The sequence below is a fragment of the Aethalodelphis obliquidens genome, unplaced genomic scaffold (assembly GCF_003676395.1).
Source record: "Aethalodelphis obliquidens isolate GAN/ISIS:26980383/991018 unplaced genomic scaffold, ASM367639v1 scaffold10, whole genome shotgun sequence".
NCBI lineage: Eukaryota > Metazoa > Chordata > Mammalia > Artiodactyla > Delphinidae > Aethalodelphis > Aethalodelphis obliquidens.
Genome location: NW_020837954.1, coordinates 45,699,694 through 45,716,122, shown reverse-complemented (window position 1 = coordinate 45,716,122; position 16,429 = coordinate 45,699,694). Strand labels below are relative to the sequence as shown.

Sequence of the window (16,429 nt, the reverse complement as noted above, 5' to 3'; positions counted from 1 at the left end):
CACACACACACACACACACACACACACACACACACAGAGGAAGGCCCATAATGTACGTACTAAAGTATTAACATAAGTCACCTTTCATGAGGTGACTTTTTACATTATACACTTCTGCTACTTGAACATTTTTTAATGAGCAAGTAACTGCTTTTCTAACTGCTGGATATTTTTTTAAGCTCCCAAGCAAAAGATAACTAATAGGAAATTTTTCTCTAGAAAAACAGGTTTCAGATTTGCTTGCAGGAAGCAGAATCACTTCTTCAAATAATTTTATGTCTCTTACTATATTATTCTCTATTTTCTAACCTACGGTTTAAGAAGAAATTCTAGAATGGGAGCTACAATCCAGGGAAATCAAATTATTTTAAATAACTGTAGGACCTTAGAAGACCTACCATCCAGAAAACTATACTATCTAGTTGCTGCATGCACTCTTTTGGTTACTTACAAAAATTTCCTCTATGTCTCATGTTCAAAAGCTATTTGAAGAAGATTCCTAACTTCAGTAATGTTTTTGGAAGAATAATCTCCAAACTGGAGATAAAGAAATCTTCACGAACTTCTGGCAATGATAGAACATATGGAACATAATACTGAAGCAAGTACTATGATAAAATAAATTATCTTTTTGTCATTTTACTTAGGTAACAACCTTGGCCAATTGCTTTCACTGTTACAGTCTATCAAACAGTGTAAATGAAAAAAAAACAACATTCATTTTTATGATTATCATGGAGTTAAAAGGAAGGATAATGTAGTAACATAAGGAAAAACAATAATTTATAAGCACTATATACTGAAGTCAATAATTTTGATTTCTAAAAACAGGTCTTCTCATGAGACTATTTCCTTCATCCAAATGTACTAGACTAATACAGAATATCAAAGCCTCTTAAAAGCCTCTTGAAATTCAAAAATACTGCAGATTCTTAATCAAAGAAAGGTCTATAAGTTCTCATTTTATACTATGACAGATTTACTTTGACAGTATGCCAAATGGTAATTTAGTTTATAGGGAGCAAAAACGTGAAAAATAGGAGGGAAAAACATTTTCGTGTACTGAAATTGTCCCAAAGCTACTTGAAATATATAAAAATTATCTATACTGGGAGCTCATACTTTTTAACTATGACGTCACTTCTACTTAACAATAAAGATTTGATCTGATTTTTATCTGAAAAATCACTTATTTTTAACCAAGAAAATTACCATTTCTCTTCTTCTTTCTTCTTCTCTTTCAGCCTCTTTCTCATACTCCCGGGTTTTCTTTCGTTCTCTGATTTCCCAATTCTTAAGGCGCTAAAAAAAAAATTGTCAAAGCTTAAAAATGTATACAAAGGGTTCTAAAATTTTTGACTAACCTACTAAGTACCAAGATTTAAGAATAAAAGCTTTCCCTCAATTTACCTCTTGATAAGCAGCCTCTTTCTCTCGGAGCTTTCTTTCAAGTTTTCTTCGTTCATATGCATCTTCCTCATCCTCTTCTCTGTCCCGCTTCTTGTCTTTTTCTCTCTCGCGCTCCCGTTCCCTTTCTCGCTCTCTCTCTCGCTCTCGTTCTCTTTCTCGTTCCCGTTCTCTCTCTCTCTCTCTTTCCCTCTCCCGTTCCCTTTCACGATCTCTGCTCTTTTCTCTACATAAACAAAAGATTTAAAAAATCGGTCAGTCTTTGTGTTTTCGTTTAAACCCAAGAGAAAGTCGGACAACATATGTTATGAAATAATATATAAACTCACTAGCCAGAATTTAGCATTTGGTTTCTGCAGAATTGTAAACTCCTCTTTACAAGTCAGAAAGACGTAGAATATAATCCTGGCCCCAAATTCTGAACTGCTTTCTAAACTCAACGTTAACGCTTATCAGCATCTCAGAAAACAAACAAAAAAACCTAGATATGAGAAATACTAAGGGCCAACGAACATGTTACAAGATAGTCTACTTCACTAGTAATCAAGGAATACAGATATTGGCAAAGATGAGAAGCAAAGAGCATTCTGGCATGTTGCATGGGTAAACTAGAACTACAGCTGACTCTTGAACAACATGAGTTTGCATTGTGCAGGTCCACTTATACAGAGTTTTCTCAATAGTAAATACTACAGTACTACACAATCTGAGGTAGGTCAAATCCACAATTGGTTGAATCCATGGACGAAGAACCGCAGATATGGAAAACCGTGTATACAGAGGGCCAACTATAAGTTATACTCGAATTTTTGCCTGCACAGAGGGTCGGCACCCCAACCTCAGCATTGTTCAAGGGTCAACTGTACATCTATCAGTAATAAAAAGTTCTCAAGTATTTAATTCAGAGTGATAAAACCAAACTGCAGATTTGTGATACCATGGATATAATTATACAAATTTATGTATATATATGATATGAAACAATACACTGTAGTGAAAGTATAAAACCACTCATTTTAATACATGTCAAATTCTCAATAGTGGTTATTCAAGAGAATAATGGTTATTCCAGTGGAAGAAGGAAGGGAAGGATTTTAATGCCCACTAAAGATAATAAGAGTCCTGAATTCCAGTTCCAGCAACCGGTGGACCTCCCTTCAGCTATAATCAGGTAGAATAATATCTCAACCCAGTAATGTATATTTGAAAACTAGCTTGGGAAAAAAAAAGGTGGGATTTCCTCTCTTCCCTCCGTCTACTGGCTTCCTTCTACTTATGCCCTTCTCCACTTCCTTTGTTCACTTTTGCTCTACCTCATTCCTAAAGAATTTGAGATATGTCATATGAATTCAGTATAATTATGAAAAAATTTACATAAAACCAAACCAAACCAAAGTGAAATAAATTACTAGAAGCCATAAAGAAACAGTAAACTTAGAGCCTGAGAAGTTAAGTTGTGGCCACGCAGTGGGCTATAGGACCAAACAGACACCAGGAGCTAAAAGCAGTGGTACTAGAGCCGATTTCCCACTAGAGGGGACCTCAATCAAACAGTGACTAGAGAAAATGCCCACTGACCAAGTGAGAGAACAAGGAATCATGTCTATTCAAAACACTGGGTGGACGGCTGGTGTGTGCTGGTTCTGTATAAAAACTGGCTTCAGACCGAAACTAACACTGAAGTTGAAAATTGTTAATTTAACCAATATATTTTTCTTTTTTTTTAGTTTATTTACTTTTGGCTGTGTTGGGTCTTCGTTGCTGTGTGCAGGCTTTCTCTAGTTGCGGTGAGTGGGGGCTACTCTTCATTGCGGTGCGCGGGCTTCTCATTGCGGTGGCTTCTCTTATTGCGGAGCACGGGCTCTAGGCACGCGGGCTTCAGCAGTTGTGGCTCACGGGCTCTAGAGTGCAGGCTCAGTAGTTGTGGCACACAGGCTTAGTTGCTCCGCGGCATGTGGGATCTTCCCGGACCAGGGATCGAACCTGTGTCCCCTGCACTGGGAGGCAGATTCTTATACACTGCACCACCAGGGAAGCCCTTAACCAATATTTTACATGTGTGTGAGACAGCAAGCCAGGTATGCTTTGTGTCTCAGGAAGTTCTATCACTACATCCATGCAAATGGCCCAAGAAGAGTACTAACCTGCAGTTCTATTAAAGCTATCAAGCATACAGTAACTTCCATGAAGCCTTACCTTGATCGACTGCGATCCTTATTCCGATCTGAACTCCTTTCTCGATCACGGTCCCGATCTCTCTCTCGATCCCGATCTCGATCTCTCTCTTTTGTCCGGTCACGATCCCTATCCCGTTCTCGTTCCCGCTCCCGTTCCTTCTCCTTTTCTCGTTCACGTTCTCTTTCCCTTTCTCGTTCCCGTTCTCGCCTTTCTCGTTCCCTTTCACGCTCCCTCTCTCTTTCTCTCCGTTCTTTCTCAATTTCCTGTCTTTCTTTTTCCTTTTTGCCTTTCTCTTCTTCCAGTTTCTAGAAACCAATAAAAGTACTTTTAGAGTTAACTCTATAGCTCCAGTATTGAGACTTTTCCCGGCGCAAAGCCCAATATTGGGAACGACCAAAAAAAAAAAAAAAAAAAAACAAACCCAAACCACTGGTACTTCAATATTAAATACTTGTGGTTTTACTTAACAAATAAAACTGAAGCAATCACAAGCCTAGATAGATTTCGTGCAAAACCATACACTCTAAACAGACCAGGAATCTCCAATCTTGGATGCTGGGAGATTGTGTCAAGTGTGGCTGACCACTCAATGATTATGTAGTAACTAAAATGACCATGAGGAGTGTGATGGTTCATAATAATTTCTAGAAATACAATCACTTGGCTACAATGTAATTCTTCCCATTATGAATTTCTTTAAATCAGTGGGACTACTGCTGCTACTATAACCCCAGACTTCCCATTACCTAACGATTATTAGTTGAGTGTTTTAAAGGGGAGGTGGGGGAAGAGAGTCAGGTCACTGGAATGCAACTAAATAATCTTCTGCCCTCTGGTTTGCCCACCCTCCAAAAGACAAGCTGAATTCAGCCAATATCTACCCTATCACCTATGGAAACATTTACTCCCACCATTACAAGATGGACAGCCCACCAAATACAAAAAGTTTGAAAATCACTTGCTTCAAGCAAAAAATGTGCATAATCATAATATTTTTATTTAATTAATTTTTGGTTTAATGTTAAAAGCAACATATTTATGCCCATTATGCCTATAAGACAATGAAAATACATTAACAGTGATAAATCCATCCTTGGAAGGAACGATTGCGTATTAACTTACAGATGCTGTGCTAGGACATGGATCGCCAACACTGGATTAACCTTGCCTACAAGCTATGCTTCTGGGAGGAAGAGCAAGTACATGGTTCACAAATAAACCAAATAACATTCAGACCAAGTTTGTACCCTGACAAGATTACCAGTGCACCACACGGTTTCTACACAAACTCAGAAAAAAAAATACCCCAAACAGGAAAAACAAAAACAAAACATTTTTCCTTTGGTTCCATGTTTAGTGTCACCGAAATGAAATTTAAATGACAACAATAAAATGTGCATTTTTTTCTTTTCTCAGTCATGTAAAGCATTTAAAACAACTTTAAAAAGCAATCTTACCTGTTATACTCTCTTTCTCTTGCTCATGGATCAGAGAACTGATAGAAGATTACGAAAGAAAAGCTAATGCATGAGAAATCAATATATTCAGCTGTGGTGCCAGTCTTATATCAAAATGGAACGCAGGCCAAGCCAATACTGAATACATTGAAATTACAAAGGGAAGAGAAAAGAAATGGCAAAAAGAGGACAGAAACTGAAAACTATTTAAAGGGGTAAATTCTAATTTTTGAAACAGTACTATAATGGAATAAAAAAATGTGTATTGTAAAATGAGGCTAGACTACATAAAACTTACCTCAGTGTCATACACTTATAAGAAATTTGTTTATTTCTGAGATAATAAATACTTACAGATTATTTTAGCTGTTCCAATAATAATTTCTTTTGTAGAGTCCCTCAATTGTTTTATGCTTGCCTATTCACTACACTACTTATTTCTTAAATGTATAGTTCCACTTATGTAAATGATTTGTTTCAGAACTCATTTCAAAAGTTTTGTTCTAAGTAAATGAAAAAGTGAGTGAATCTTGTCCATATTAAATGCAATTCTAAAAGATTATATTAGATTATGTATGCAGTAAATAGATACACACACACGTATATATTTTTTAAGACAAAGACTGGAGAAGGAGGAAATGAGGTGGTCTAAAAAGACATAAGAAAGTAGTGAAATAATGAAGAGGAAAGGACAGAAAAAAAAAATCATAAATCTTACCTTATTCTCTCTTCAGACTCGTCCGTGCTGTAAATGGACGCCCCCTGCCACGCTGATACCCTGACAGTCTGTGGTTATTTAATAAACTCATACCAAAACATGCAAAGGTTCACTGAGCTCAATTTTTGTTACCGAAGTTTCAAATATCCCCTTTAACCATACCCCCCGATAAAAAAAACTGTTTTTCTTTTTCACTTTGATTTTTATTTTTAAAACACATTTTGGAAATTCAAAACATTCTCCCCACAGTGAAATACGTGTAAGGCAGTCAAAGGCCTGACAGCTTCTCAAACTCTGAAGCAATTACCTTTTGAATTAATTTTTTGAAACATGATTTCCTTATACTTTACCAATGACATGACAGGATTTAACAAATAAAAGGGGGTAAACCACACACACACTGTATACCATTTTCAAGCTTGCTCAGAAAATTTTGAGTACTGAACCTAACCAAAAGCATTCCTCTAAAATGACTTCCCATGGACTAACTTTTTAACTCTCAAAATTAATCTGGGAGAACTACAGTTGTGCTTTTAGACATACTTAATTCCTGAAAAGGCCCTGTGTATGTGAGCTAGGGCTCGGCATCATGATAATAATGTGTTCAGCAGCATCGATTCGATGGCATTAATTGTTAACATGGGATTTCGAAAGCTATAAGAAAAAGTAAGATTAAATAAAAGAAAAAATGAACACTTAACATCTCACTGAGTTAAAGGTCACTCAATCTTAGGAAAGAACCAGTAACATCTTATTATCTCTAACATCAAAATACATTTCACGCAGTGTCTGCATTTCACCGTCCATAAGCATCACCTTCAACACCAGGGAACATTCACAGATGCACTGTCATTGAGAGAAGCTTTCAATAGGCAAAACTCGTGAGTGGGATTTACTATGAACAAATACCCGTTTCCAAGCCAGTTACCCCTTTGCATATTTTTCTGAGGGGGCATCCATAAATATAATAAAAAACAGAAGCTCATACTTACATCCTATTCCTTGTTACTTTCCAAGCTGAGAGTTTCATCTTGCATTAGTCACCATATGATCTCTATCATAATGGTGGGGGTCAATGAATAGATTAGCTTTATGGGAATTTACAGTTCTTCCATGCATCTAAAATTTGGTAAGTCTGGTAACCACTGACCTACTTTTTAAAATCTCCCCCTCTCAAATCTATACAAATATAATCTTAAATTTTAATCTCAGCTCTAAAGAAAAGGTTTTCCTAAGATTAAGTTAAATAACTGCCCCCAGAAATACACTACAGTGTATGTTATTCTGCTGCCCCCTTGAATCTAGTTTAAATCTGACCTTGATGTTTATGTTGAAATCTAAAAATAAAACTAGCTTTTATTCATATTAAAGTGAGATGACTGCAGAGTAGTCAGTAACTGAAAAAGCTACGTACAATATGCCAAGGACAACACTAATATGGTAATGGTCTTCTGTTTCTTTGTTTCTATCTAAATATCAATTAAACCTATATAAAAAGCATTTAAAATTATATTCTACTGTAAGGTTGATTTTTCTTTTTTTGTCTGTTTGCTTTGGATTCTGTAAAAAGTCTAGATTGGTATCAAGTGAAAAAACAAGAATACTACCTTGTGTGTGTCTCTGAATTTGCTGATCTCTCGGGATATCAGGTCTCTTTTGTCTTCTTCCATTTCTATAGCATTTATATCCTCCTAAAAGACAAGGGGGACAGGTGGGAATGCATAACGATCAATCTACACTGATAGACAGAAATTAAAGGTTAGATGCTCTGTACAGGTTTTTTTTTCTGTACAGGTTTTACAAAAGACAGGAGTAAATAAAAAACTTATGTAGTAACAAATCCAACAATCTAAGTTAAATAGTAAAGAGTTAGACAAGAATCACAAATCTGGCAATTAGCAGTAAACGTAAGTTATTGCCAAAGTCTATAATGTAAACTAACCTTAGTGATGAGTGGATAAGGGATCAGTGGGGCCACTGGAAATCTGCGAAAAATCTGCGGAAAAATCCACAAAGATTAAAACAAACAAATAAGCGTTCATATTACTCTGAAAAACAATTTTCTGTATGTTTATACTGTAAGCAAGATTTCTGTAACATTTTCTTGATTTCAAATTACTTGATAATAAAAAAGATTTCACTCACTCTATAACCCCTCCCATGACCCACCACTTCCTCTCCCGCCAACACCCCCAACCAGTGGAATAAGGAGGGTCTCGCACTAGCAGTGCTTCTTCCTTGATTCCTTCCAAGACAGAGGAAACAATCATAACAACAAAATTTACCCATAATTCCTGCCATAGAGCAGAATTTCTTGGATTCTCTCCTCCCAACCCGTATCAAACAAATATGTCAAATTATTTTCTCCTTTACCATTAATGGGGGAAGAGGAAGAACAAACCCTACAGGTCTTAATTACCCTATACCTGACTGACTCTTACCAATTACCATTCCCAGTGATTGGCAGTTCACTAGACAGGTTCTTATGGCCCCATGAGGAAGAACAAGCCAAGTAATAAAAATGTATCTGGGGCTTCCCTGGTGGCGCAGTGGTTGGGAATCCGCCTGCCAATGCAGGGGACACGGGTTCGAGCCCTGGTCCGGGAAAATCCCACATGCCATGGAGCAACTAAGCCCGTGCACCACAACTACTGAGCCTGTGCTCTAGAGCCCACGAGCCACAAGTACTGAAGCCTGTGCACCTAGAGCCTGAGCTGCACAACGAAGAGTAGCCCCCACTTGACGCAACTAGAGAAAGCCGCACGCAACAACAAAGACCCAATGCAGCCAAAAATAAGTAATAAATAAATTTATATATAAAAAAGAAAATGCATCTGATGTATCTGGCCACGAAGAAAACTGAAGATGGACTAATAAGGCAATAAAATGCAAAATAGTATGAACTATAACTACCCCTTGATATTAAATCACAATATATGTTTCATAGTACTACTTTTCCAGGGCATATACAATCCATTCATATAATACACTTCCAATATTTTTAAAGAACACTCCCTATAATTTCTCTAAGTATATTCAAATTAAATGAATATAAGAAAACCAAACATTTTCTCTCAACCTGGACTCCCTATTGTTCAATTAGCTTAGGATGACAAAAGTAGGTGATGATATAATACACTGGGGAGGAGTGTTTCATCTCATGATGTTCTTTCATAGTACTCCAGTTATAAGGCCAATAGCACTACTGTCCATGGAAGGAAATGAGACGTGGCTTATAAGGAAAGGTGGCTAAAAATTTGAAAATGGGTCAAAATCCTCACTGAATGAGACCTGGTATCCCGCTTGGAGTAGAGACAGAAGAAAAATAATAAGGGAGTAAGGCAAAACAAGGCCAACCCCTTTGTGACAAAAGGGGAAAAAAAATCTTACTTTGTCCCTTAATATCAGTTCCTATTCATCACTCAAGTCTGGGGTTTTTTTTTCCCCCTTACTTAATGAATCCACAAATATGCACAAGCTTCCATGTCACTGCATTTCAAACATGCGAAACAGGAACATTGTGGTAAAAAAAAATTAGGAAGTTAGTTGGTAAAACATGGTCAAATTAGCCTTAACAGTATATTGTTAAAAACGCTAGTCATTCTACTTTCCCCTCAGAAGTTGGAAATAATGAAAGCACAAGAGTGACAGTACAAAAGGTAAACTGTAGGAATGACTCTGTTGTCAGAAATCAGTAACACATACGTCCTCCTTCTTTTCCTTCTTCTTCTTCCTGGGGTGAGAGTCAGATTCTTGCGAGGGGGCATTGAGCTCACTGGAGTATTCCCGTATTAAAACTTCAATGGCCCCTTTGATCATCTGATCTCTTCTCTTTGTTTCTTCATCTAAGGCTTCTTCGTCATCATTAGTGACAGTTTCTGGCCTGGCATTCTTAAAAAAAACAAGGCAGATTCAGGAGAAGGAAGGGGAAAATCAAACAAGAAAATCAAAATCATTCTAAAACAAGTTAGTACACAAAACAAACATGTTTTCTCCCAAACATCTCTGCAGTCCTATTAAATGCAGATTTGGATTTATTCCTAACTTCACAAAACTAAACTTCATTTGTTTTATTGTTTTTTCCTTCGATACACTGCACTTTACGATTTTCTTTTCCTTTCTACCCTTGATAGTTAACATTCTGACCCCTAACCAGCTACAGAAAGACTGAAATCACAGGGCTAGCGTACTACACATCTGCAAAGCTTTCACAATTTTTCAGATTGTCTTGCTCAATACCTGCACAGACTAATGATGTTTACTGAATAACTCATTCAAAGTTGAAAACTTTATTACATGAAAAAAGCAAAATACAATTTTATGTACACTATGGTAGCCACCATTTAAAATAAACAAAAACAGCGACTTCCCTGGAGGTCCAGTGGTTAAGACTCTGCACTTCCACTGTAGGGAGCGAGGGTTTGATCCCTGATCGGGGAACTAAGATCCCATATGCCGTGCATATGGGATCTTAGTTTATTTATTTAAGAAATTTATTTCTTAAATTTGCTCAACAAACTCTTAAGAGCCTACCCTATGCAAGATACTATGTTAGATGGTACAAAATTAAAAATTAAAAAAATAACTTGCCGTTAAGCATTTAACAATACAGGGTAAGAGAAGATTATGATAGAGACAACTTTCACGTTAAGGCATTAAATGTGATATTATAAAACTAACCACTCTTTACTTTCTCAAACCTGCCTCTTCATCTAATATTCTTGTAACCAACTTTCTACTTGGCATCTGGGATAAAGAAGAGATGCTTTAACCAAGGACTGTAATTAAATTGTTTACATTATTTACCAAGAATATTGTAAACTAAAATTGTGGTGATGTGTTCCTTTCTTATTCTAAATCAATAACATATCACAATAAGGTCTTTATGCAGCTTTCACTAAAATCCCTTCAGTGATACTCTGCTTCTCCAAAAGTTTTAAATGAAAGACTTAAACCACCAGTAACTTGTCACTGAAACCGTAGGTCCTGAGATACATATGGCTATTTCAACCCAAATACTCAGCTGTTGAGACCTAAATTCTTTATTATGAAAATATACCTCATGAGGGAACATCCAGTCTGTCTTCAGCATTTTCCCTACATTCTAAATTTCTTTCCATGAACCCTCTACATCTCCATGCTTTTTTTAAGCATAAGGATTGAGGTGGGGTTATAAATCCAAAGGCTTACTCAACTAAAAATACTCATAGCCCCTAAATTCCCTACCACCATCATCCTAAACCAAAACTTAAATATTAGTATAGCTGGTCTTACCTAAATTAGAAGTAAAGCATTTGGAATGAACTAGTTCACACCACCTTACAAATGACTACTGCCCCTTGATCTATAGAGAAAATGTACATTTTTAGAAGGAAAGCTTATGAGCCCAAATCTCTTAACCAATTGTTAATGTAAGAAAAACAAAAGTAGCAATATATACCATGGAAGGAAAAGTTATTTTTAGTTTCAACTTAAACTCTACCTCTGGGTCCTGAACCACACACAGTTTCCCGATTTCCGGTTTTTTCTTCCACTTCAGAAACAGAAAGCACATTCAGTAATACTGAGCAGCAAAAAGTGAAGGGTTTGGAAGTACAAGAGGATCAAAGAAATCAACTGAATATCTGAGATGTTTACATGGCCCACCTATTTGGCTCTTTTCAGAGGAATTAAAAATTTCCATAGTAAAGCTGCTAGCTGGAGAGTTAGAAAGCAGCTCTACTAGACTCACTCTTTGGCACTGACCTCCTAGAGTTCAAAACAAGAACTTCTTTGGGAACTAAGCAAATGCAGTTCTTTCTTTTGAGAAAATGTAGATTCAACCAGACTAATTTCCAGGCAAAGATGTGAAGATGTTCCTACCTGCAGTATCTGATCTGTCCTCAATTAAAATGTAAAGCAAGCAGCTCTTTCCAAAGATTATTTGTACTTCCACCACTTGGCAGAGTTCATTCTTGAATGTGTGATTAACAAGCACTATCTGTGACGATCAAGCAAATATCTCTACTCCTATACCGCTACTGCTGAACAACCAGAAAGCAACAGGACAAGGACTAGATCAGCGTGGCTGCCCCAAACGAAACACTTTTACTAAAGGTCATAAAAGTTGCTTCTACAAATTCTGCAAAATCCAAATAAAAGCTTTTAATCAAGCTACTACTCAAGGCATATAATGCCTCTTAAAATTCTGGGTCAGGAAAAATCTCTCTTTCTAGCCAAACTCGTGGTTCTTTTTCAATCGGAGAACTATACAACTAATAGTATTTTTTCTTCTGTCTGGGAATCAGGAAAATGTCTGGATAGGTAGCATACAAGTTTCTCAATGTCTCATTCTCATGTCACCTACTTTAAGTCACTATTTTCTAAATTTCTCCAATAAATTGACAATAAAAGAGAAAGAACAAGTATACTTTCACATCTTACCCTGAAAAATCATGACAAACCTGCAATCTACTCCACAATATACTTATATTTGCTTAAGCTGTTTGAAAAAAAATTTTAACTGACAGAATTGCTCAACATTTTCATTTTACCAGTATTGTTGAGTAAGATCAACACTCCAAGAAAATATACCATGTTTGTCTAATGACTTTAAGTACCTCTGGGCCATGCCAAACACACCCAGAAGTCATGTCTGTTAATTTTTTAAATTTCATTTTATCTGAAATAACCGTTCTGTTTTTATTGGAGGTGGCTTCAATTCCATTCTTGAAGAAAAATATAAACAGATTTCAATTGTGATTCCTCTTATTAATGGTGATTACAAGATAAAGTCACATGATTATACATTTCCTTATTTATTACATAACTATACAGATTTACTTCATGCTCAGAGAACACCATCTGCAAATGCCACCACTTAAACCGCCTCACAAGCTAAATTTCAAGCTCAGTAAAACAATGAATCCAGGGAATTATATAAAAAACTTTGAAGACACTGAATGCATACTTTATTTTAAAAAAGAATTCAGTTATCACAGCAAGGAAAATCTAAGAAGTCTTGTTGCAGACAGTTGGCTTTTTTAAGGTTTTACTGGTATGACAGGCAACAGTGCTCATATGAGATAAAATACAATTTCTCTGGAGTGTAAATTGTGTTACTTCCTTTTAAAGCTAGGGAAAGACAGTAAGATTACCAGGTGAGCAACATAACTGCAACTGTTATAATAAATGCTCTCCCCATTCTTGTTATGAGCAAGACCTTAACCCAGGTTCTGTGGAGGTACAAGATGAAAAAACATAGTCTGTGAATTTATTGTCCTGTCTATCTTATAATCAGAGAATGCGGGATACGGGAACGAAACAGGGTACAAGGAGCTGTGAGAGAGCGATACAAACAATACATACTACAAAGCAGACTAATGTAACAACAGTAAAATCCTGTTTTATATGAGAAGAGAGGATTTACTTCTGCCTGAGAGGAATCTAGGACTGATGTCAGCTATATGAATCAAGCAACATTTTAACTACATGGATAGAATTTCAACAGGGAGCTTGGATGAGCAACAAGGACATCAAAGCACAAAGGAGTTTGTAGGGATACATGACTGACACATGAAGGGAATTGATGGAGAAAGCTAGAAAGGTAGACTGGAGCAAGCCTTGGATGCCATGCTAAGAATATGGGCTTTACACTGTGAGAAATTCAAAACCATTAGGATGCATGAGCAGGGGGCTGACATAATTATACTTATGTTTTAGAAATATAGGGCAGTACTGTAACAGGCAGATGAGAAGAAAACAATGTAGATAAATCAGTTAAAATACTATTAAAAATCCAAAGAAAGACAAGATTAAGTGAAAAAAAAGCTGTTTACAAAACAATACTTCAGAATTCAATCCTTCATTTATAAAAGGAAAATAAACTCACATATTCCAATTAAAACTATACTCACCCATACAGAGAAAAATGCCTGGAAGAATATGCAACAAAAATGTCTGCAGTGCTTACTAATGATGATAGAATTACGGTTGATACTTAACGTCTTCTTTATAGGTTGTTCTATTTTTATGAATTTTTTTTACAATGTTTTTGTAAAGGAGGGAGTGGTGGAACCAAGAAACCTATTTCTACTTTGAATGATAGTGAAAAGCCTGAAGAGAGCAAAAAGGCTGTTTTGTTTTTGTAGAGACAGAAAGGTAATAATCAATCTATTTTAGATCTGTTCAGCTTGACGTGTCAAAAGGAACTAGGAAGGGAAAACAAGGAAATATACATTCAGGTTTTAGCTTTTTGCTTTTGTTGAGAGGGAATAATAATGTATACATTACAACACAACATACAAAAATTTCCTTTACTTTAGCTTCACTTAATAGAGCCACCACCAGATGACAGCAATAAGACTTATTTTCATTCATTTTAGAACCTGTGTACTTCTAAACGAGAGGGCAACTAATAAAAATTTCGTAGGTTGAAATATATTTTGTACTTACTTAAAAGCTGCCTTAATGAATTAGCTCTGTTTGGAATAGTCTGTACCAGTGTTTTCTCTGGCAAGTTAACCTTGTCCAGCCTCCCTTACTACCTTCATCCCAACCTGGAACAAGCAAACCAACAGTCATCCACCCACTATGGGTAGATAAAAGACTTAAAGTAACTATAAACTATAAAAACACCCTCTTGATGATCTTGTGAAGCCCCGTATTAGATTTTTTATAATGAGACGTATTTACACTGAAAGAGCAAAGCTGGCCTAGAGAAGACAATGCTATAAAAAACATACCCCATTAGAAGCTTTCTTCTTTGCTTTCCATTCATCCAGTTGTGCCTTTGTCTTTGCATCAACTTTAACAAGTAGCTTCTTCTCTCCAATCTGCAGGTCATGCAATAACCTGAGAGCACGGAGGGTTGATTCAGGCTCCTTATACTCACAGAATCCAAAGGCTAGCAATGGATGTAAAAAATTAGTGAAATATCAATACAATTATGAAAGATGAAAAATATTTATGAAAAACTGAAATCATTACAGACCAAACATTATAATACAGGGATTATTTATTTTGTCACTCCTCCCTTTCCTGCAATTACCTTTGATACGGATTTCATTTTTAGTACCCTCAAACAACCAAAAGAAAAAAGAGAAAACAAAAACAGGGGAAATGGGGCTTCCCTGGTGGCGCAGTGGTTGAGAGTCCGCCTGCCGATGCAGGGGACACGGGTTCGTGCCCCGGAGCGGCTAGGCCCGTGAGCCATGGCTGCTGAGCCTGCGCGTCTGGAGCGTGTGCTCCGCAACGGGAGAGGCCACAACAGTGAGAGGCCTGCGTACCACAAAAAAACCCCCCAAAAAACAGGTGTCTCTACCAACTAGTATGAAAAGAACAGTTTGCTTTCAAAACTAAGAGGTTATCTCATCATCTCTTCTCCTACTTTCTTCCTAAGTCCTAATTGTTCCATCTTGATCATACACTCCTGCTCTGAAACAAAAAGGACTTCTTAAAGTTATCTTATAAGAAACCAGTTAGTCTGAATAATTTTTTTCCCTCTCCTACCTCCTTCACGTTATCCTTTTCTACTTTCTCATCTCAACTCTCAGCCAACATCTTCCCAAATGCCTTTAATCCTATTAAAGAGTGAAGACAGAGTGCTAGTAAAACACTCCTATGGTTAAGGACAATGAGAGTAAATGCAAATGTACTTATGCACACAGGTTAAGATGATCTCAATAAATTAGGAAAAATTTACCTACCTTGAAGTTTTCCAGACGCGCCTTGTACTCTCTTCCAGCTCAAAACCAAGCCACATTTCTGTAAAAGAAAACAAACAAAGATCTTTACCACCTAAGCTAATTTATCATGCAAATAAGAGCACAACTATATTCCTGCTAGAAAAAAATAGAAGTTAAAAAAAAAAAATCTTGTCAGCAACTAAATTTTGCAATTCCCAGAAACCTACTATATGAAAGAAACACACAATAAATCATTTTAAAGGAAAATATAAATTCTTACTGATTCTTATTTGTATAAAAGTGCCTACCTTTCAATAAATTAGACACTTTACAGTTATATTTATCCTACAAACATATATATAAAACCAAAATGCCCAAATATTATAATAGTTAAACTATAATAAATTTCAGTAAATATTGAGCTCATAAAGACTCTGTTGTAAAACACATGTATATATTATAAAGATTTTTAATGACACAGGGAAATGCTTGACATGGGATGCAAAAATACCTTGAACCATGAAATTGCAGATATACAGTAAAATTTTTAACTATGTAAAGAAAAAAAATTTCCATAAAGTGATCAGAAATATTCCAAAATGTTAATGGGGCAGGTTGTCTGAAGGGTGGGATACTGTTACACTTTGTTTACTTCTGAAGTTCTTAAATATTAGTTCTAATTATTAAAGTAAAAAACGAAGGTTTAAAAAAAGTTTTGTGGAAAATAATAACTGAAGATTGCCTCTCAAAGCTGAGAAATAAGTGGAGTTTTCTCTGAAGGGAAATATCTTTCCCTTCAGAGAAATTACTAAAATGATAGTCAAAGAACTGGGACTTCCCTGGCAGTCCAATGGTTAAGACTCCACGCTTCCACTGCAGGGTGAGAGGGTTTGATCCCTGGTTGAAGAACTAAGATCCCACATACTGTGCAGCGTGGTCAAAAAATAAATAAGTAAAATAATTTACATATATATATATATATATATATATATATATATATATAT

General features: G+C 36.2%; 1 protein-coding gene across 7 annotated transcripts in view; it reads right to left on the bottom strand.

Annotated features, from left to right (window-relative positions):
- RBM25 (RNA binding motif protein 25) overlaps window positions 1–16,429 on the bottom strand; it is a 52,508-nt gene that overhangs the window by 15,130 nt on the left and 20,949 nt on the right. For 5 of the 7 annotated variants that reach the window (XM_027111697.1, XM_027111693.1, XM_027111692.1 and 2 more), the window contains 9 exons: window positions 15,447–15,504; window positions 14,484–14,644; window positions 11,243–11,293; window positions 9,466–9,651; window positions 7,703–7,756; window positions 7,368–7,451; window positions 3,604–3,890; window positions 1,411–1,633; window positions 1,213–1,302 (listed from right to left, as the gene is read on the bottom strand). In XM_027111697.1, the coding sequence (XP_026967498.1) occupies window positions 1,213–1,302; window positions 1,411–1,633; window positions 3,604–3,890; window positions 7,368–7,451; window positions 7,703–7,756; window positions 9,466–9,651; window positions 11,243–11,293; window positions 14,484–14,644; window positions 15,447–15,504 (1,194 nt within the window). The remainder of the gene's footprint in view (window positions 1–1,212; window positions 1,303–1,410; window positions 1,634–3,603; window positions 3,891–7,367; window positions 7,452–7,702; window positions 7,757–9,465; window positions 9,652–11,242; window positions 11,294–14,483; window positions 14,645–15,446; window positions 15,505–16,429) is intronic. The other 2 variants (XM_027111699.1, XM_027111694.1) reach the window with 1 other exon arrangement.